Source organism: Chiloscyllium plagiosum, chromosome 24 (assembly GCF_004010195.1).
Source record: "Chiloscyllium plagiosum isolate BGI_BamShark_2017 chromosome 24, ASM401019v2, whole genome shotgun sequence".
Taxonomy (NCBI): domain Eukaryota; kingdom Metazoa; phylum Chordata; class Chondrichthyes; order Orectolobiformes; family Hemiscylliidae; genus Chiloscyllium; species Chiloscyllium plagiosum.
In genome coordinates, this window is record NC_057733.1 from 2,957,373 (window position 1) to 2,980,795 (window position 23,423).

At 45.9% G+C, this 23,423-nt stretch overlaps 2 protein-coding genes across 2 annotated transcripts in view; both read right to left on the bottom strand.

Annotated features, from left to right (window-relative positions):
* Positions 1–1,864: 1,864 nt before the first annotated feature.
* On the bottom strand, positions 1,865–7,899 carry mrpl58 (mitochondrial ribosomal protein L58). The gene is made up of 5 exons (XM_043714307.1): positions 7,783–7,899; positions 7,643–7,685; positions 6,025–6,084; positions 5,188–5,270; positions 1,865–2,038 (listed from the first exon to the last, which is right to left on the bottom strand). Exons 1-5 carry the CDS (start codon positions 7,882–7,884, stop codon positions 1,865–1,867), a joined length of 462 nt encoding a protein of 153 aa, XP_043570242.1. The 5' UTR covers positions 7,885–7,899.
* A 9,655-nt stretch (positions 7,900–17,554) lies between these two features.
* The window catches only part of cdr2l (cerebellar degeneration-related protein 2-like), a 50,336-nt gene continuing 44,467 nt past the window's right edge, over positions 17,555–23,423 (bottom strand). Inside the window, exon 5 of the mRNA XM_043714308.1 lies at positions 17,555–20,850. Within this exon, the coding sequence (XP_043570243.1) occupies positions 19,971–20,850 (880 nt within the window). The 3' untranslated portion in view covers positions 17,555–19,970. The remainder of the gene's footprint in view (positions 20,851–23,423) is intronic.

The following is a 23,423-nucleotide window of genomic DNA, read 5'->3' on the forward strand; positions in this document are numbered from 1 at the left end:
TCAGTATTTACTGTGGAAAAGGATATGGAGTATTTACTGTGGAAAAGGATATGAAAAGAAAATAGATGGTGACATCTTGAAAACCGTTCACATTACAGAAGGGGTGGTGCTGGATGTCTTAAAACACCTAAAGATGGATAAATCCCCAGGGGCTGAGCAGGTGTACCCTAAAACTCTGTGGGAAGTTAGGGAAGTGATTGCTGGGCCCCTTGCTGAGATATTTGGATCATCAATAGTGACAGGTGAGGTGCTGGAAGACTGGAGGTTGGCAAACATGGTGCCACTGTTTAAGAAGGGCAGTAAAGACAAGCCAGGGAACTATAGGCCAGTGAGCCTGGTGTTGGTGGTGGGCAGGTTGTTGGAGGGAATCCTGAGGGACAGGATTTACATGTATTTGGAAAGGCAAGGACTGATTAGGGATAGTCAACATGGCTTTGTGCGTGGGAAATCATGTCCCACAAATCTGATTGAGTTTTTTGAAGAAGTAACAAAGAGGATTGATGAGGGCACAGCAGTAGACGTGATCTATATGGACTTCAGTAAGGCATTCGACAAGGTTCCCCATGGGAGACTGGTGAGCAAGATTAGATCTCACGGAATACAGGGAGAACTAGCCATTTGGATACAGAACTGGCTCAAAGGTCGAACACAGAGGTGGTGGTGGGGGGCTGTTTTTCAGACTGGAGGCCTGTGATGAGTGGTGTGCCACAAGGATCCACTGCTTTTCATCATTGATATAAATGATTTGGATGTGAACATAGGAGGTATAGTTAGTAAGTTTGCAGGTGACACCAAAATTGGAGGTGTAGTGGACAGCGAAGAAAGTTACTGGAGTACAACGGGACCTTGATCAGATGGGCTGAGGAGTGGCAGATGGAGTTTAATTCAGATAAATGTGAGGTGCTGCATTTTGGGAAGGCAGATCAGGGCAGGTCTTATACACTTAATGGTAAGGTCCTAGGGAGTGTTGCTGAACAAAGAGACCTTAAAGTGCAGATTCATAGCTCCTTGAAAGTGGAGTCACAGGTAGACAGGATAGTGAAGACGACATTTGGTATGCTTTCCTTTATTGGTCAGAGTATTGAGTACAGGAGTTGGGAGGTCATGTTGTGGCTGTACAGGACATAGGTGTATAAAATCACGAGGGGCATGGATAGGATAAATAGACAAGGAATTTTCCCTAGTGTGGGGGATCCAGAACTAAAGGGCATAGGTTTAAGGTGAGAGGGGAAAGATATAAAAGAGACCTCAGGGGCAACATCTTCACACAGAGATTGGTACGTGTATGGAATGAGCTGCCAGAGGAAGTGGTGGAGGCTGGTACAATTACAATATTAAAAAGGCATCTGGATGGATATATGAATAGGAAGGGTTTAGAGGGATATGGGCCAAGTGATGGCAAATGATTAGGTTAGAATATCTGGTTGGACTTAAGGGTGTGTTTCCGTGGTGTACATCTCTATGACTTTATATGATAATGGTCAGATAATCTTGAGATTTCTTTTTGAGGCCAGAACACTTGGGAGATCTCCCCTGCTCTTCTTCAAAATAAAAATATGGGATGTCTTACACTTGCCTGGTGTGAGGGGAGACTTGTTTTAATGACTTATTCGAGGTGTGGAACTTATGATAATGTGGCATTCTCTCTATACCACAAGAGGACCACCGACAGTGTGGCATCCCCTGAATATTGCAGTGGGACCTCTGACAATGTGGCATTTTCTCTATACTGCACTGGAGCTCAGCCAGGATTTTGTACCCTACTGTGGGACCTCAGAGATGAGCAGGATGGGACTTCACAGCCAGAAAGGAGACACCCTCAAGAGGGTTCCGAGCAAACAAGCACCCCTCTGTTTTTAAACCATCACCTCATTCTCCGAGTCTCAGCATCCTCTTTGGATGGTTGCTTGGGTTGCTGACTTGCTGCTGCCACTATGTTCCGAATCTTCTGCAGACAATCAGCAAGGTTCTTCATCTGGTACCTGCTGACTTCCGAAGTGACAATCAGCTGCCCAGCCCGATTAATTCTGTTCTGGTACTGATGAGAGGAAAAGAAAGGATGAAGCACTGAAAGATAATGTGTCAAATTGTCTGTGTTAGTCAAGATTGTGTGTTTGCATGTATTTGGGATTCTTAAAGAATGTAGTTTAAGGTACATAGTACTTGAGACACCAGCTGTACACAAAATATATCAGGGATTTGGAGGCTACGGCTAAATGTAATGTTTAGAACTTGCAGATGATATGAAGCAAAGTGGCAATGTGTGTTTGAGGAAGATGTTCAGTACCTTAAGGAAGATATGGACAGGTTTAGTGAATGGGCAAGAAGATGACAGTTGTAATATAATAAAGTCATTAGAAACAGGAACAAAATTAGGCCATTCAGCCCATCGAGTCTGCTCCACCATTCGATCATGGCTGTTATGCTCTTCATCCCCCTTTTCCTACCTTCTCTCCATTAATTACCAATTTAAAATCTGTCAAACACCTCCTTAAATTTACTCACTGTCCCAGTGTCCACCGCACATTAGGGGAGTGAATTCCACAGATTCACAATCCTTTGGGAGAAGTCGTTTCTCCTCAACTCTGTTTTAAACTTGCTACCCCTTATCCTAAGTCTATGGCCTCTCAACCTAGAGGAAGCATCCGCTCCATGTCTATTTTATCCAAACCTTTTATCATCCTGAGTATCTCAATTAGATTAGAGCAGCATGGTGACTCAGTGGTTAGCACTGCTGCCTCACAGCACCAGGGTCCCAGGTTCAATTCCTGCCTCGGGCAACTGTCTGTGTGGAGTTTGCACATTCTCCCCGTTTCTGTGTGGGTTTCTTCCAGGTGCTCCAGTGTCCTCCCACAAAGATGTGCAGGTTAGGTGAATTGGCCATAGTAAATTGCCTGTAGTGTTAGGTGCATTTGTCAGGGGTAAATGTAGGGGAATGGTTCTGGGTGGGTGGCCTTCGGAGGGTCAGTGTGGACTTGTTGGGCCGAAGGGCCTGTTTCCACACTGTAGGTAATCTAATCTAGATCTCCTCTCACTCTTCCAAATTCCAGAGAGTTTAGGCCTAAAGTACTAATCTCTCCTCTTACTTAAATCTCTGGGATCAATCTAATGAACTTTCTCTGAACTGCCTCCAATGCCACTACATCTTTCCTCAAATAAGGGGACCAAAACCGTGCACAATATTCCATGTGCTGTCTCACTAATGCCTTGTGTAGTTGCAACAATACTTCCTTACCTTTATATTCTATTCCTTTGGCTATAAAACCAAAATTCAATTCCATAATATGGGAAAATGTGAGGTTATCCATTTTGGTAGGAAGAATAGATGTGCAGAGTATTTATTAAATTGTAACAAGTTGGAAAGTATAGATGCACAAAGGGAGCTAAATGTCCTTCTCGATAAGTCACTAAAGACTTGCAGGTGCAGCAAGCTATTAACAAGGCGAATGGAATTTGCCTTTTTTGCAAGAGGATTTGAGTACAGGAGTATAGAAGACTTAAGCAGAAGCTTGGTTAGACCAGACCAGGAGTATTGTGTGAAATTTTGGTCTCCTTCTTTCAGGGAAAATATTATTGCCGTAGGGGGAAGTGCAATGAAGGTTCACCAAATTTGTTCTTGGGATAGTGGGACTGTCCTGTGAAGAGTGATTGGGCAAACTGGGCTTGTATTCTCTAGAGTTTAGAAGAATCAGAGGTGATCTAATTGAAACCTACAAAATACTTAAAGGGACACACGTGGTCAATGCAGGTAAAATGCTCCCCCGGACTGGGGAGTCTGGAACCACAATTTCAAACTAGGAGGTTACACCATTTAGAACAAAATGAGGAAATTTTTGTTTAGAAAACTTAGAAGGTGGGGAATCTTTGGAATTCTCTATCCCAGAGGACTGTGGAAGCTCAGTCTTTGAGTACATTCAAAGTAGAGATTGATAACTTTCTGATAATCAATGATGTAAAGAGCTATTGGGGATGGACTGTGTAAAAGATATTTAAGCATTTGATTATTTATCATATTAGATGACAGGGCAGGCTCAAATACTGAATGAAGGGCCATTGCCTGAAATATCAATCCTCCTGTTCCTCAAATGCTGCCTGACCTGCTGTGCTTTTCCAGCACCACACTCTCGACTCTAATCTCCAGCATCTGCAGTCCTCATTGTCTTCTAGTTCAAATACTGAATGGCCTACTTTTGTTCCTAATTGATTAGAAACTTTATTTATTGCAATATTTGTTAAAGTTAAGTGCACTACAGTCAGTATAAATATTTTCTGTCAATCAGTCATGCTTGTGCTTTTGTCCTGACAGTAGTCAGTCTGACAGATTAGTCACCCTGGTGGTTTAATTGGGATTTGTTACATTGTGGAACAGTGGGGCACCATTACCAGCACCCTCTTCCCAGGTAAGTTGTAACACTTCTTAACATTAATTGAATCAATGTCATTTCCCTTGTAAGGTTTTCCATAAAATAAAGAACACACAGATCCTTTCACTATTGTCCATTGCAGTCTAACAGTCACAGTCAATTCTGTAGCCTACATGTGCACACAATGTTTGTCCTGTGCCTGCTCATGCCCTTATTCTGAAGTGCCTCTTGCCTCAGCTCCCTGTGCTGAAGCCTTTCTCCAGCCCCAGCTCCCGTTCCCATTCCATTCTTACTTCAAAGACCCCAATGACCACTGCCACCACAAGGAATATCTTCAGCTGTTCCCTCTTTCCCTTGCACTGACAGCGTGGGATTGCAGCACTAATCAAACTTGGTCACTGCACAGAGCTGAGTTTTATCATTGACTGTATTGGATTGTACTCTGTATTTCCTTTAGATGTAGTGTTTTTTTTAATTTGCAGGAACACACAGTACAGGACATTGACAATACAGTATTTAAATCTGTACATCAACTTTCCCAGGCATGAAACATGTGAATTCCAGCTTTAACATTAATTCTTATTAGCACCAGTGATTAACTTTAATTCATTTCACTTCATTTGGTAATTTTCAGGAAGAGGGCCGCAGCTTTAAGTGAGGAGTCCCTGCCGTGATGAATGGTTGTTTTTCAGACTGAGACAATGTATAAAGGGTGGATTACACGCCTCAGTCAGGAGGAGAGGGAGAGGGAGGGAGTAATACAGAAGGGCTCTATCATCTGACCACTCTTTACTGTTGGCTGTCACCGAGCAGAAAGGCTCACCTTGGCAGTGATTGTGCTCCGCACATCCTCAGAGAGCCAGTCAGCTGTCGCTACATGGAACCTTACTTCTGCCTTGGTGTTCACTGTAACAACAGAACCAGCGTAGCATCCATCACTCACTCACACCCAGCACAAAGAGAACTCCAACTAGACCTAGCACACCCCTGAGAGACAAGACACCCAGCCCTGTCCCGAGGGACAGTGTCACCCATACCCTTCCCAAAGGACAGCACCCACGTACCCCTCCCCCGAGGGTCAGCGCCTCCCGTACCCTACCCACCGAGGGTCAGCGCCTCCCGTACCCCTCCCCCCGAGGGTCAGCTCCTCCCGTACCCCTCCCCAGGGTCAGCTCCTCCCGTACCCCTCCCCAGGGTCAGCTCCTCCCGAGGGACAGCATTCTCCTTTGTCCCCTCTTGATGGGCTGCACCTCCTTTACCCTTCCTGAGGGACAGTGTCTCCCATACCCCTAATGATGGTCATTAACCCCTCATACTACCCCCGGTTGGTGTTGTTCCCAGTGATACTGGCAGGCCAGATGTGTCCTGGGTGGTCAGCCCTGCTGCTCATCTGGATCAGAATCAGACCAAGTGCCTGGGTGGGCAGAGAACTGCAAAACAGCCAGGACTCAAGCTCCTGATCATGATCCATTGAGCTCCCCAAGCAACCAGTCGGGATTCCAGAGGACAACAGGATACAACTCAATATGTTGTCACTTCCAGTTGAACCGGAGGTGAATCCTCTCAGATGAGGGTCACACAGCACTGAGGTGAGGCGATGGCGAGCTGTAGCCAGTAAGAGTAGGAAAATCAAATGTTATTGAGCAAACGGTCTCCTCACCCTTGTTGACGTTCTGTCCCCCAGGGCCACTACTCCGACAGTAGGTCACTGTGAGTCGGTCTGAGGACAAAACAAATTACCAACAGTGAGGGTCCAAGCTGATCACAATCCAAACAGAAACTGCAGACTGATGGTAGCATAAGAACCTCACAGCTAAGCATCTGTTGGCAGCTTCAAACATCGATGTGACAGAGAGACAGTAACCACAGTGTGGGACACTGAACATGTCATCCAGGTACAGTGATGGTGGAGGGATACAGACAAGGACAAGGTCATTATGGGCTAGTACAGAGGGACAATCAAAGTCTGACAGTGAACATGGATGAGTTCTTAAGTGTCAGATTGGCATGGGCTCAAGCGTGATGCCCTTAATGGTGAATCGTGTGCCAGTGCTGAGTGTTTGGAACCTTGTAAGTGACCTAGGCCTCAGCTGATACCCAATCTGACCTAGGAGCACCTGTGACACCCATTGCTTCCTCCCAATTCCTTACCAAGGGAGCACCTTCCTAACTCCTCACCCACCCCAATTCTGTTCCACCCCTTGTGTTTCATCCCTGGAAAGCCCTCACCACCTTGAAAGGCCTCTCTCGCTCTCAGATTGTCCCACACCCTGGTTACAGCAGCTGAGTCAGAGCTTCATCAGAAAAGGGAGTGAAAACAGATCCTGAAGTGTGAGACAATCGGGAGAGGGAGCAATACTTGCCAGATTTTGGGATAAAATCTCGGCCAGGTCAGCTCTGGCTTGGTATACAACAAACCCACCTGTGTACCAGGAAATCCCAGTTTTAGGGCCCACTTCAGGGCTTCAGTATAAAGTCCAAGGCTGATATCCTACAGCAGCACCTTTCAGTGAGACCCCCCACTGCCTGGTCAGGTTGATGTAAAGGCCCAATCACCTTAATTTGATGAAGAGCAATGTCCTCGCCAATATTTAACCCTCATTCAACATCACAAACAAAGATTATCTGGTTATTACCACACTCTTATTTGTGGGATTTTGCTGTGCTTAAATTAATCAGCATGCTCACTACGCATTTTAGAAGTACTTTGTTGGCTTTGAGATGCCCAGTGGTCATGAAAAGTGTCATATAAAAACAAGTATTTATTTCCTACTCCAATATAACATCAGGAATAAGGTGAAAGGTTTGCAGCATGATCAGGGCTGAGGTGCGAGGGAAAATGCAGGTAAAGTTTTACCAGAGAATTGGAGGACAATGTGAAGTCAGAACATCAGAAAAGAACCAGCGAAAAGGCTGGTTGGTTCACTAACATCCTTCAGGAAAGGAAATCTGTTCTCCTTGGCCTATGTGAGAGTGCTGACTCTTAGCTCTAGCAAGCCATTCAGTTCAACAACAATAATTGTCAGAAACACCCACCTCCCATGAAAGAATACACTATTTTAAAAGTCCACAAGCTAATCAGTGTCTGCATTTCAGTTCAAAATATATCTTTAATGAGTTTGAACTGGTGTCCCTCTCTATTTGTACAATTTAATTGAATGTTCTGGATTACTTGTTCTAAACTGTTTGTCTATAACCCAGAGATATCATCTCAGAAATCACCCTTTCAGGGTTGAGATTTTGAATTATTCACAAATACCATTTCCTATTTCACATACCTATAGGTATATCTGTGCTGGAGGTATTCTGTTGTGCTCCCTCCTGCAAAGGAAACCAGAACCAATTTACAGAGTTATGTTTCACAACACATCACAGAGTAATGAGACTCTCAGTTATGTAAATGACACAAGGCACCTACTTTAATAAAATTAAACCTCAACAGGAAAGTCGCTGCAGTGACCAACGTCACCCAGTGTGATGGAATGTCTTTACAACATGAACTAACGTGACACCAAACCATAGGAAGAGTTATTAGGTCAGTTATTAGCCAAAATCTTGGTTAGAGGGTGGGAAATAGTAGCACAGAGTCATACACCTGTACAGTATGGGAACAGACCCCTTTGGTCCAATTTGTCCATGCTGACTAGATATCCTAAATTAATCTCGTACCATTTGCCAGCATTTGGCCCATATCCCTCTACATACTTCCTATTCTTATACCCATCCTGATGCCTTTTAAATGTTGTAATTGTACCAGCCTCCACCACTTCCTGTGGCAGCTCATTCTTTACACACATCACCCTCTGCATGAAACGATTGTCTTTTAGGTCCCTTCTAATCTTTCCCCTCTCACCTCAAACCTACGCCCTCTAGTTTTGGACTCCCCCACCCGGGGAAAAGATGTTGTCTATTTAACCCATTTATGTCCCTCATGATTTTATAAACCTGTGTTCTTCAGCATCCTGTCTACCTGCAACTCCACTTTCAAGGAGCTATGAACCTGCACTCCAAAGTCTCTTTGTTCAGCAACACTCCCAGGACCTTACCATTAAGTGTACAAGTCCTGCCCTGATTTGTCTTTCCAAAGTACACATTTATCCAAATCAAACAGCAACTGCCACTCCTCGGTCCATCTGATCCAAAATCGAAAAATATGTTGCTGGAAAAGCACAGCAGGTCAGTCAGCATCCGAGGAGCTGGACAATTGATGTTTCAGGCACAAGCTCCTCATCAGGAATCATTCCTGATGAAGAGCTTATGTCTGAAACATTGACTCTCCTGCTCCTGGGATGCTGACTGACCTGCTGTGCCCCTCCAGTGCCATACACTTTGACTCTGGTCTCCAGCATCTGGAGTCGTCACTTTCTCTCCATCAGATCAACATCCTGTTTTACTCGATGGTCATCTTCTTGGCTCTCCCTTACACCAAAAATTTTGGTGTCATCTTTAAACTTACTGTCTGTAAACCATACCTCCTATGTTTACATCCAAATCACTTATATAAATGACAAAAGCAGTGGCCGGCACCAATTCTTTCAGCACACAATTGATCACAGTCCTCCAGTCTGAAAAGAAACGGTCCACCTCCATCCTTATTGTCCCTGTAACCCATAAAGTGAAAGTGAGAACTGCAGATGCTGGAGATTAGTGTCGAGAGTGTGGTGCTGGAAAAGCACAGCAGGCCAGGCAGCTTCCGAGGAGCAGGAGAATCGATATTTCGAACCTGATGAAGGGCTTTTGTCTGAAATGTCCATTTTCCTGCTCCTTGGATGCTGCCTGACCTGCTGTGCTTTTCCAGCACCACACTCTCGACTAGTAATCCCTAAGGCCAGGCTAATGTCCCAGAGACACAGGTTCAAATCCCACTACAGCAAGTGGTAGATTTGAAATGATTGTAAATACCCATCTGGTTCACAAAGATTCTTCAGGAAGGAAATCTGCTTGATCTTGCCTAACTGACTGCAGACGCACAACGATATAGCTGATTCCTAACTGCCCTCTGAAATAGCCAGGCAAGTCATCTAGATCAAGGGCAAACAAGGAGCACAACAAATGGCACAACACAATAAAACTATTAGAGTTTAGGGCAAGGTACCTAAAGGCATGAAGGGCATGACAACCCTACACTCCGGCCCGGCTCGACCTTCACAACATGGCGCCTACACTCCGGCCCGGCTCGACCTTCACAACATGGCGCCTACACTCCGGCCCGGCTCGACCTTCACAACATGGCGCCTACACTCCGGCCCGGCTCGACCTTCACAACATGGCGCCTACACTCCGGCCCGGCTCGACCTTCACAACATGGCGCCTACACTCCGGCCCGGCTCGACCTTCACAACATGGCGCCTACACTCCGGCCCGGCTCGACCTTCACAACATGGCGCCTACACTCCGGCCCGGCTCGACCTTCACAACATGGCGCCTACACTCCGGCCCGGCTCGACCTTCACAACATGGCGCCTACACTCCGGCCCGGCTCGACCTTCACAACATGGCGCCTACACTCCGGCCCGGCTCGACCTTCACAACATGGCGCCTACACTCCGGCCCGGCTCGACCTTCACAACATGGCGCCTACACTCCGGCCCGGCTCGACCTTCACAACATGGCGCCTACACTCCGGCCCGGCTCGACCTTCACAACATGGCGCCTACACTCCGGCTCGACCTTCACAACATGGCGCCTACACTCCGGCTCGACCTTCACAACATGGCGCCTACACTCCGGCTCGACCTTCACAACATGGCGCCTACACTCCGGCTCGACCTTCACAACATGGCGCCTACACTCCGGCTCGACCTTCACAACATGGCGCCTACACTCCGGCTCGACCTTCACAACATGGCGCCTACACTCCGGCTCGACCTTCACAACATGGCGCCTACACTCCGGCTCGACCTTCACAACATGGCGCCTACACTCCGGCTCGACCTTCACAACATGGCGCCTACACTCCGGCTCGACCTTCACAACATGGCGCCTACACTCCGGCTCGACCTTCACAACATGGCGCCTACACTCCGGCTCGACCTTCACAACATGGCGCCTACACTCCGGCTCGACCTTCACAACATGGCGCCTACACTCCGGCTCGACCTTCACAACATGGCGCCTACACTCCGGCTCGACCTTCACAACATGGCGCCTACACTCCGGCTCGACCTTCACAACATGGCGCCCACACTCCGGCTCGACCTTCACAACATGGCGCCCACACGCCAGCTCGACCTTCACAACATGGCGCCCACACTCCGGCTCGACCTTCACAACATGACGCACACACTCCGGCTCGACTTTCACAACATGGCGCCCACACTCCGGCTCGACCTTCACAACATGGCGCCCACACTCCGGCTCGACCTTCACAACATGGCGCACACACTCCGGCTCGACCTTCACAACATGGCGCCCACACTCCGGCTCGACCTTCACAACATGGCGCCCACACTCTGGCTCGACCTTCACAACATGGCGCCACCTTCACAACATGGCGCCCACACTCCGGCTCGACCTTCACAACATGGCGCCCACACTCCGGCTCGACCTTCACAACATGGCGCCTACACTCCGGCCCGGCTCGACCTTCACAACATGGCGCCCACACTCCGGCTCGACCTTCACAACATGGCGCCCGAACGATGTCACTAGTTGGGGCTGAAACACGGTCCGAGGTGTCTTTCGTCGTCAATCACTGGATCAATTATTAAATATTAACAGTTCAGCTCTTCCCATTTGTTATGTTTCTGTGAATACGCCGCAGTGAATATTTTTATTATATAAAGGTGTCATCCAATTACGTTATTACCGAAAGCAATTCAAAAAGTTTAAAAAAACCCTCCTTACCTATCAATGTTTCCAAATTTTATAAAGTGTATTTTATTCTCCTTATTTATAAGAACATAAACAGGGCAATTACACATAAACCTTAATAAAGTGGTGATTTTCTCGGACGGAAGAACAAAAGGCCACAGTGTCAGGACCTTTACTGAAGCCCAAAAAAACGGTCAGTTCATTTGTTGGTGATAGCTACAAATGTGACTATATTATCGGTTACTTTCAGATTGAAGATAAACCGGGGAAATACTTACGGACAACAAACTAAAAGACCAGTGCGAACATTTTAAAAATCAAATTAGCAACTAATGAATTAAAATAAAGATGTGCTGCGCCTGTATGATACCTGAACCGGTCAGTCTCATGGTTGTTCATAGAAACCACATCTGTTCAAGTGTTGGTTATTCAAGGAGCACAACAGCTCAGAATTGATGAGCTGCAGTCTGATCTTTGAAAACTGTACCACATCAAGGAGGGGGAGAGTTATCTGGATTCTGTGTTTCACGTTCCTTAGATTAACAACTGTGAATTTGGTCAGTGTTCACGGACAGGAGAGTGTGGATAAGAGCGAGGCAGATAGAAGGATCATGAGATAGTGCTGAAGGAGCCTCAGCCCTTGAGCTTGTCAAACAAGTTTAAGATTCTTGCTCCCTGTGGGGATGAGAGTGGGGGCTACAGGAAGGATGAGCAAACTGACCATAGCACAGGGAGCCATTCAAGAGTGGGTAGAAAAGAGAAATGTAGTTGTAATTGGGGATAGTACAGTCAGGGGAATGTACACTGAGGCGAGGATCAAGAGTCCCAAAGGTTGTGTTGCCTGCCTAGTGCTTCCTGAAGAAGGGCTTATGCCCGAAACGTTGATTCTCCTGCTCCTCGGATGCTGCCTGGCCTGCTGTGTTTTTCCAGCACCACATTTTTCAACTCTGGTCTCCAGCATCTGCAGACCTCACTTTCTCCTCCTTGCCTGCCTAGTGCTCAGGTTCAGGATATCTTATCTGGGCTGCAGAGAAACACGCAGTGGGAGTGGAAAGATCCAGTTACCATGGATCACGTAAGTTTCAATGATATAGGTAGAAAGATGAAAGAGGTTTTGCTGAGGGAACACGAGCAGCTATGGGCTAAATTAAAAGCATAACCGAAAAGGTAATAATCTCCGGATTACTACCCGACCCACACAGGGTTAACAAAATTAAACACGTGACTCAAAGATTGGTGTAGGAGAAATGGGTATGAATTCATGGGACACTCAGTGTTAGACAAGGAGGGAGCTATTAGTTCAGGATTCTCTGAAGGTTGATACAGGAGCAGAGATGTACTGTTGAAGCTGTGTAAGGCTGCGGTCAGACATCAGTTGCAATATTATGAGCTGTTTTGGACCCTGTATGTAAGGAAGGATGTGCTGGCATCACAGAGGGTCCAGAGGAGGTTTACAAGAATGATCCTCGAGATAAAGTGCTTGTCATATGAGGAGCAGTTGAGGACACTAGGTCCGTACTCAATAAAGCTTAGAACGATGAAGGGCAGATCTCATTGAAACTTACAGTACACTGACAGACATAGATATAGTGGATGTGGAGAAGTGATTTCCATTAGTAGGAGAGACTTGGACCTGAGGGCGCAGCCTCGGAGTGAAAGAAGTGTGTGTATTTGTATGGGAGGGAGAGAGAGAGAACGAGCAGTGCCAGGGATCTGGGTTCCATTCCATACTTGAGCGATTGTGTGGAAGTGTCCAGGAATGTGCAGGCTCGGTGCATTAGCCATGGGGAATGCAGAGTTACAGGGATAAGGTAGAGAGGTGCGTCTGGGTGTGATGGTCTTTGGAGGATCCGTGTGAATTTAGTGGGCTGAATGGTCTGCTTCTACATTGTAGGGAATCCATGATCTTCAATTCGGTAGTTGGTCAGTTGGACTTAGGTATTTCTTGAGTTAGAATTATTGTCAATGTATCTGTGGATTGTTTCTTTTTCACTGTCAGAGGGTAAGAGAGCTGTCTTTGCAAGCTTTCTGCATGCCTGTGTGCAACTGCTCCTTCTCATTTCTGTATGTTACATTTTTCTATTTTTAAAAATGTGCCATTTCAATTCAGAATAATCTGGTGCCATATTGTCTCACACAATTATCAAATTCAGATGCAGCAAAATTAACACTATCTTCTGAAAGAGATTTTCAAAATTAATTGATAAATTGTTTCTTGCAATTTGTAAATGGGTGAAATTGTTTCCATTAGTAACCAAAAGTTATACATTTAAGATGACTTAGAAAGGAAGCAGAGGTGAAATGAGGAAACATTTTTTTCTCAGTATAAACTGGTTTTAGTTTGGAGTTAACCTTCTGTTGCAGCTGTCCTGAAAAAATATAACACTTAGTGAAGAGGTGAGATTGTGTATGTGCTGAGACAAACCAGTCTGAGTTGGATAAACTTCCAGCAAGCCAGAATAGGAATCTTTTTCTTACTGAAATCTTGTCTTCAATTGTTTGGATAGACTGACCTTCAAACAGCGATTCTGGGGAGACAGGGACAGCAAAGGCATGATCAGAGGTTTTTCAATGCATACGTGATGTGGCTCGTTATGTTTTTTTTTAAACTACCAATAACAGTTGGATGTTGCGGATAACCCAACTGTTAACCAGTCAGTGGGAGAAAAGAAAAGTGATATCGCTGACCAAAGCAGCCCCGGCAAGTGAAGAGACCTCCTGCTCTCTCAAGCTGAAGCTTTCCTCATCATCTGTCCTTAACTACTCAGATTTACAACTTCCTTTCAAACAGTTATACAACACCCGTAGTTCACAATCAAAGTGGATCATGCAGCATCAGTGGCTGTTCTGAATTCACTGGCTCTGGTAGCTACTTTAGCCACAGCCCAGATACTCAGGTGTTCTTTTATCTGCTTATAAGTACAATGTGAAGTACAGGCAATGGGAAGATTATTGCAATGATGATGCTTTGTTTAGATTACAATCCCCATTCAATGTAGGACCCAACAAATTTCTCATGTAAATGTGTTGTGAAACTTGAAAGGGTTCACAAAAAAATTATAAGGATGTTGCCAGGGTTGGAGGGTTTGAGTTATAGGGAGAGGTTGAACAGGCTACCGCTGCTTTCTTGGACCGTTGGAGGCTGAGGGGTTACTTTATAGAGGTTTATAAAATCATGAGGGGCATGGATAGGATAAATAGACAACATCTTTTCCCTAGAGTGGGGGAGTCCAGAACTAGAGAGCATAGGTTTAGGATGAGAGGGGAAAGATATAAAAGAGACCTAAGGGACAACCTTTTCACACAGAGGGTAGTACGTGTATAGAATGAACTTCCAACGAAGTGGTGAAGGCTGGTACAATTGCAATATTTAAAAGGCATCTGGATGAGTATATGAATAGGAAGGGTTCTGAGGGATATGGGCCAAATGCTGACAAATGGGACTAGATTAGTTTAAGATGTTTGGCTGGCATGGACGAGTTGGACTGAAGGGTCTGTTTCCATGCACTACATCTCTACAACTCCACTTGCAAGGAACTTGTACTCCAAGGTCTCTTTGTTCTGTTACAACACAGGGTAACTCCATCTGCTAATTTAAACCAGATACACAGAAAAGATCACCTCACGCTGTAATCTGTTAAATTTTTAATAGCAAAGAACACGAAAGAAAATATGCCCAAATATCACTAAAGAAAAAATTAACAATTTTAAGTCCAAAAGAGAACATCTAACAACAACTATTTACAACTGCTATCTCTTAAACCTATTTTTAGCTCCCACTCTACAATACTGGTCCAATAAATTCCCTCTTAAATTTACAGCAAATCAATTTTCAAAACCAATTGTCTTCAGATGTCAAATATCCTCTGTAGATTCCTTGAGGTCGTCTTCGGTCTTTTGCTGCACAACTTTCTTCTGGACAGGTACCTTTCAGAGAGCTATTTTGCAGGTAGTCTATTGGAGCTTGGCTGCTCTTTGCTGTTCTCTCCAACTGTTCAAAATACCCAATTTTATAAACCCCAAAACATCGGACCAGCCCATTGGTTTGATGTCATCCAAAACAGTAAAATTCAACTTCGTTTGGATTTTGGTGTCTGGAGCATAATTTAAACTGATTGGCCGAATTTGAATTTGTTGTGTACCATAGCAACGCAGCTTCAGCTATTTGTTTGACAACCAAATATTACATTTTAAAATTTTTCAGCACACTCTATGCCGGCCAGACGTTTCAGCTCCCTTAAAGGTGCAGTACACGTCTACAACTTCATAACAGTTCCGTCAACAGCCCCAGTGATGTTAGCATTCAGTGTACCAAGTCCTGCCTTGATTTGCCTTTCCAAACTAATGCACCTCACGTTCATCTAAATTAAACCCCATCTACTACTCCGCCACCCATTTGCCCATCTGATCAACATCTCGTTGTACTCAGAGGTAACCTTCTTCGCTGTCCACTACACCCCCAATTTTGGTGTAATCTGCAAACTTACTAACCACACCTCCTATGTTCACATCCAAATCATTTATATAAATGATGAAAAACATTGGACCCAGCACCGATCCTTGTGGCAGACAGCTTGTTATAGGCCTCCAGTCTGAAAAGCAACCCTCCACTGCTACCTTCTACCTTCAAGCCAGTTCTGAATCCTAATATTAAAAATCATACAAGGAGCAGCACTCCGAAAGCCTGTACATCAGTTGGATTATAACCTGGTGTTGTGTGACTTTTAACTTTGTCCACCCCAGTCCAACACCGGTACCTCCACAGCATGTATCCAAATGAAGTTTTGCAGTGCATCTTGTACATAGTACACACTGCTGCTACTGAAGTGGTGGTAGAGGCAGTGAATGTTTGTGGACATGGTGCCCAATCAAATAGGCTGCTTTGTCCTGGATGTTAATGGGAGTCAGAAGCAGTGGTACTGGAAAAGCACAGTAGATCAGTCAACACCCGAGGAGCAGGAGAGTTGACATTTCGAGCATAAGCCCTTCAGGAAGCCCCTCATCCAAACGAGTAGGGAATATTCTACCACATTCCTGATTTGTGCCTTGCAGATGGTGGACAAGAAGTTTTGTTACCTTACAAGGTAGCATCTTCAGTGGGCCTCAGGCGAAGCAGTGCTGAAAATTCCTGCTTTCTATTTATATTTTTGGGTTTCTTTGGGTTGGTGATGTCATTCGCATATAAATAGAAAGCAGGAATTTTCAGCATTGCTTTGCCCGAGGTCCACTGAAGATGTTACCTAGTATGGTAACGAAATGTCTGGAAATGAACCTGCCAGCTCAGCAAGCAAACCTACATCCAAAACCTCAACCTGAGCTACAAAACTTCTCAAAACCCGCTATGGTGGACAAGACTTGAAGAGTCTTGAAATCCTTTCCTATCCATGTACCCGTCCAAATTCTTTTAATTGCTGTAATTGTATCCACCTCTACTACTTCCTTTGGCAGCTCATTCCATATACACACACCACCCCCGGTATGGAAAAAGCTGGCTCTGACATCCCTTTTAAATCTTTCTCCTCTCATCTCAAACCTGTGCCGTCTAGTTTTGGGGTCCCCCATCCTGGGGAAAAAGACCTGGGCCATTTACATTATATATGCCCCTCATGATTTTAGAAATCTGCCAGGTCACCCCTGAGCTTCCTAAATAAAGAACAGCAGATGCTGGAAATCTGAAACAAAAACAAAGTGCTGGAGAAACTCAGCAGGTCTGGCAGCATCTTTAGAGAGAGAGAAACAGAATTAATGTTTTGAGTTCAGTGACCTTTCTTCAGAATTGTGCTTTCTTTCCACAGACTCCCAGACCTGCTGAGTTTCTCCAGCATTTTATGTTTTTGTTACTTATATGGCTAGTTCCATTCAGTTTCTGGTCATTGAATTCCCCCATTACCAACAGTCTGGGGGTTACCAATGATGGTAATGTCATCAAATGTCAATGGCAGTGGTTAGATTCACTTCTTAGAGATGGTCATTGTCTGGCATTTGCATGACATGAATATTCCTTGCTATTTTTCAGCCCAAGGCTGGATGTTGCCCAGGTTTGAACATGTACTGTTTCAGTATCTGAGGACTCATGAATAGTGCTGAACATGTGCACCAATGATTGCACAATCCCTACTTCAGACCTTAACATGGGAGGGAAGAATCTGAAGAATGAGTTCAAGACAAGGGAGACTAGTTTCTATTGGGACAACACCTTGAAAGATGACAGGGAGAAATTGAGGAAAGGGTGACTTGCGGAAGCTGACGTGAGGTGGATGTTGGGAGGTAAGTCGGGGGTGGGGGGAAAGTGATGATATCCAGACAACCGCGAGATGCTGCATTCAACATTGAGAATCTGACCCAAAAATACACCAGTCACAAACACAGTCAAAATAGTAACAGCAATGTCTCCTTTTAATCTCTGAATCATACAAGGACCGAGAGGTTTAGTACTTATTTTCAATTTATTAACCAAAAAATGTTTTAAATACAGTTTGGCACTTATCTGTAACATATGCTAACCCCATGTCAAGGAGAAGGAGCAGAATCAACATCAGGGACCTCTCACACATTACAGCATCCATGCTTTGCCACTCAGTACCTACTTGATTGGATTGGATTCCACACTTTCCATCTTCCATTCCTTCATCTCTAGGCAGCCCCATAGAAATGTCAATTTTGAACTGGTGATATTTGACCACAGTGTGCTTCGTCTCCAAGCTCAGCCCATTCAGACAAACCTCCTCCACCACACTGTAAACTGTAAAACCTAGAACAGACTAAAGAATGGAGACCGGAGCCTCGAGCAACTCACTTTTTGTGCCATGCCACTCAGCCTCTGGGTTTGGTTTTGCCCTTTGAACCTGCAGAAGATGGCAATTGGCTGTGAAAATGGTTGATATGAGTCCCATGTTTCGGTGATGTCAGCCATAATCTCAAATGGAAGCAGCAGCAGCAGCAAATGAGGCCTGAGATTTCTTTCTTTCAGAGTTTTTTTCCCCGACAGGGTCAGCCTACGGAATGAGATCGCCCTGTGCCAAAAATCCTCAGTGAAGCAGGGTAATGGGTAAAGCTTCCCCACCCACCACAGTGCAAAGAGCCAGCCCACTCCCCCCAAGGGATTCAGAGAACATAAAGGGGTTTTGTGAAGCTGTGACTGCAATGGAGACAGTAGCCCCATGTTTACTGGTGTTGCCCATTCCCCAAGCTGGTTGAGGGTATCATAAGGCCTCTTGCTCCCGTTTAGGCTCTAACTGACCTGTACAGCCTGAGGTCCATTCCATTCCCAAACCACATAATCTTTTCCATCATCTCTCTACTTGCTAAGGGCATGGACCTCAAAGTTTGGCTGGGCTAGGCTCTGTTGTCAGTAAAGGCCCAAACGGTTCCTTTCCTTAAATTTCACCATATTGTCTCTGGGAAGACAGTGCTAAATTACACAGAATACTGTCAATTAAAAAGTATTGCACATTGACTCAAATACAAGCACCATTAACATAGTGAAAACTGAACCACATTAGCCCAGGAGCTGGGATTGATTGTGCACTTCTCAATGTAAATGGAGAGACACTGACACAGGACAGAGAATTGAAAGAGATTCCTGGTTAACTGTTCTCCATCTGCAATCCCACCCTCACCTTCTGGGCTTACCCGCAGGGTGAGCTCAATGAAAGACAGTAACTTCAGGAAAGATATGGAGCAAATGAGAGAGGCTCTCTAGACCTTGAAACCAATCAGATACCAATAAGTAGTGAAGGCAGAGACAAAATACACTGGACCAAACCTTCATGCATTAGAGAGGGTAATCAGGAACAAGGTCCAAAAGCCAAATTACTGTCTCTCCCTCCCACCCCAGACACAGAATTACATTTGTGAAAGCAATTACATTATTGCATAGCGTCCCCTAAAAACACCCCCTCCCCCCACAACACCAGCAACCCTCATCAACCCGTCCCAACCACCCACCAAACCCATCAACAGTCACATTAGCAGAACCCAGAGAGTTGGTCTAATCATTAGGTCAAACAACAAAATGTGTAAATGCAGTAAAAAAGCTCACTCTGTCCCTAACCCAAGTGGACAGATGGTAACAGAAGGAACACAGTGAATTGCACTGAACAGCAATGGTCGCTGCAGATGCAAGTTCGATCTTCTGTCAGCCAACTTGTCAGAACCACTGACCCCCATATCTGACACCAAGTAACAGTCGCACCAAGTCTGCAGCACGTTCTTGTGGTTTAAAAACCCTACAGCCCCTGAAGATGAAGGTTTTGCCAGTACCTGGGTTTCAGGAGTTTGTTTGTAACACTGAACTTCGAAAAGGTAAAAGAGGCGACTGTCTGGGTGCCATAAGCAGACACGCTGCCTTGCGAGTCATGCGCTGAAGTTCGGAATGAGCGGTCGATAAGAAGTTAATCCTGGAGTAACACTGAAACAGAGTGCATTCAGGAAAATAAAACACGTGTGCCTGGGATTCAGGACAGGGAGCGGGTACCATCACCATGGTAACAGGACAACAGGCATCCTTCATGGCAGGGCGAGTGAAGATTGTGTGTGTGTGTGTGTGTGTGTGTGTCAGCCCCGCCTGGAAAACACCGAACACCCTAAAAAGTAAACATTTTGCGGTGTCTTTCTGTGAGGTTGTGTTTGAGTGGGGAGGGCAAGCTGACGGTCGGTAACGGATCATGCCCGTCACCTGGACATACCTAACAAAGAGCTGCCTTCCGATTGGCACAGCAGTGAGAGAGAGTTCAGTAAGAGCGTCTCCTATTGGAGGTTGCCGTTTGCGCGGGAGCCCGGGGCACGCGGCTGTCAGTTGGTGGCGCGGCTCTTGGACTTGCTCGCGCTGATGTCGGCCTTGGTCTTCTGGATGCGGGAGAAGATCTCCTTGAAGAGGGCCTTGTACTCGGGCTGCGAGTGGCCCAGCCTCTTGTCGGCCGCCTCCACCTGCTGGCTCAGGCTGAGGCTCTTGTCCGGGGCCTTGAGATCCGCCTCCAGGCACTCGAGCAGGAAATCCCGGCAGGAGCTGTCCCGAGAGACGGGCCGCGAGGTCTGCACGGCCGCATGGCGCAGGCCCTCCTGGTGGCGCCGGCACTTGCCCAGTAGCTCCTCGTACTTGTCGAGCAGGGCGTGGTACTGCTCGTCCACCTCCCGCAGGATCGACATGCCCCGCTTGCGGACGCTGTTGGCGTGCAGCGTGTAGTTGCCCTCATGGCGGCTCACATCGTCCCGGCTGATGATGGCGCTCAGCGCGGTGTCGCTGCAGCTCTTCCTCACGCAGCTCTGCTCCGAGGCGGCCTCATCGTCGGCCGGTGCCGGGGCCCCGTCGTCCGACTCTGGCGCGTTGTTGAGGGGTTCGAGCAGGGCCTCGGACAGGCGGTCCTCGCCGCTGATCAGGTATCGCTTCACCTGCTTCATCTGCTGCAACTCCCGCAGCTCGGCCTCCAGCTCCCGCACCCGCAGCTTGCAGCTCTCCATCTGGCCCAGCCTCCGCTCCAGCTCCGTGTACTCGCCGAGCACGGCCGCGCACTCCCGCTCCGCCGCCTCCTTGCGCTGCCTCTCCTGGCTGATCTGCAGCCTCAGGGCGTTCGCCGTCAGCCGCAGCCTCTCGTTCTCCTTCTCCAGGCGCTTGTGCTCGGGCTCGGCCGGGCTCCCGGTCCCGAGCAGCCCCGTCTCCTCGGGACAGCCATACCTGAGCGAGAAACAGATGCCGTCACTTACAACAGGGCATGGAAAGAGGCCATTCAGCCCATTGTGGCTGTGCCTGATCAGTCCCCGCTCCTTCAGTAACCCTTTGAAGCATCCTTTCAGATAGGTATGCTCCAGATTACCGTAACAGTTTTAAAAATAAAACAATTATCGTCTGAAAATGATAAAGAAAATGAAGCAACTGCAGAACATTCAGCACCATATCTTTTACCTCAATCCCACTCTCCTACACTACTCCCAAATCCCTTTAATCTCGGTGTCCAAAGATCCATTCACCTTGGTCTTTATTCAATTCATCAAGGTGAGCTTCCATAACTGTGTTGGAGTATAGAATCCCAAAGATTTACAACTCTTTGTGAATAAATTTCCCCTCAGCTCAAGTTTAAGTGATTGCTCCCTTATCCCAAGTTTGTGCCTGCCAGACTTTCCTCTTGTGTGTTTTATAATCCCTGAACAGTGTAAATTCACTCAGAAGTCACTCAGTATCAAGCTCATTCTAAACCTTGAACATTTCAGTGAGATCACTTCTCACTAAACTCCAAGGAATATTGACCTAATGGGTGGCACAGTGGTTAGCACTGCTGCCTCACAGCGCAAGAGACCCGGGTTCAATTCCCGCCTCTGTGTGGAGTTTGCACATTCTCCCTGTGTCTGTGTGGGTTTCCTCTAGATGCTCCAGTTTCCTCCCACAATCCAAAAATGTGCAAGGTAGGTGAATTGGCCATGCTAAATTGCCCGTAGTCTTAGGTGAAGAGGTAAATGTAGGGGAATAGGTCTGGGTAGGTTGCGCTTCGGCGGGTTGGTGTGGACTTGTTGGGCCGAGGGGCCTGTTTCCACACTGCAAGTAGTCTAATCTAATTTCCACAGCCTCTTATCACAGGATAACCCATCATTCCAAAATCTAATGTAATGAACTTCCTCTGTACCACCTCCAAAACAAGTACATTCATCCTTAAATACACTGTGGTTAACACTGCTGCTTCACAGCGCCTCGGAACCAGGTTTGATTCCAGTCTCAGGCAACTGTCTGTTTTGAGTTTGCACATTCTCCCCTTGTCTGCGTGGGTCTCCTCCAGTTGCTCTGGTTTCCTCCACAATCAAGATGTGCAGGATAGGTGAATTGGCCATGCAAAATTGCCCATAGTGAACAAAGGATGTGTAGGTTAGGTGCATTAGTCAGGCGTAAATGAAGGATAATAGGGGAATGGGTCTGGGTGGGTTACTCTTCAGTGTTGGTGTAGACTTGTTCGATCAAAGGGTCTATTTCCACACTTTAGGAATTCTATGATTCTAATTGTAGCAAGACTTCTTTATTTATGTACTCAATCCCCTTGCATAAAAGTCTTTAAATACCACTTGCCTTCCTAAACATTTGCTGTATCTGAATAGTAACTTTCTGCATTCCTGACAAGTGCATACCTAAGTATCTTTGAAAATAAACTTTTAGATGGGTCAACTCCACAATAATTAGGAAAACAGATATGTTCTAATACCAAAGAATAAGTAGATGTAGGTTTGCTCACTGAGCTGGAAGGTTCAGTTTCAGACATTTCACCACCATACTAGGTACCATCAATGAGCCTCCGGATGAAGCTTCGTCACCTAATGTGGTGATGAAACATCTGAAACCGAATCTTCCAACTCAGCGAGCAAACCTACATCCAGAACCTCAACCTGAGGTACAAATCTTCTCAAAACTCACAAACCAAAGAATAACCTCACACTTCCTTTATATCAGCAAATTTAGCCACAAAACTGTCTCTTTGTCCAAGTTCTTAATAAAGAGAAATAGCTGATGCCTTAGGCCGATCCTTGTAACAATATTAGTTACAGAAAGTCACCTTGAAAATATCTCTACTGTTTCCTGTCCATTTGCCACCCATCTATCCATGGTCATAGAAAGCATAACTTCATGAACATTTGCATATTAACCTGTGTGGGTCCGTATGCCTTTCGGAAAACCAGTAGACTACATCCTTTTTATTTACACTACTAGTTGGGTCCCCCAAAGAAACTCAAATTTGTCCAATACAATTTATTGTCTGTAAAACCATGCAACCTGATCATACTATAATTTTTTAAGTGGATTGTCAAGGCTTCTTTAATAAGGTATTCCAGCAATTTCTTGATGATTAACTGGCTGTAGTTCTCGGTTTTATCTCTCCCTCCTCAGTGCTGCATGGTCTTTAGTGTTAACTTTCATACTGCTGGAGCCATTTTAATCTAAGGAATTTTAGCTCCTGCGATGAGGATTTTCTATCTTTTTAAGAACGTCGAGTGTAGGCCATCAGATCCTGGAACTGGTCATTTTTTAATGTCATACATTTCCCTCAAACATGTTCTTTTATAATATTAATTACCCACTCTTTCTGGCATGTAGAGTCATAATTATATAGCACAGAAAAAGACCCTTCAGTCCAACCAGTTCATGCCAACCATAATCCCAAACTAAACTAGTCCCACCTGCCTCTGCTTGGCGCATAACCCTCCGAACATTTATTCATGTACTTATCCAAATGTCTTAAATGTAATTGTGCCTGCACCCACCACTTCCTC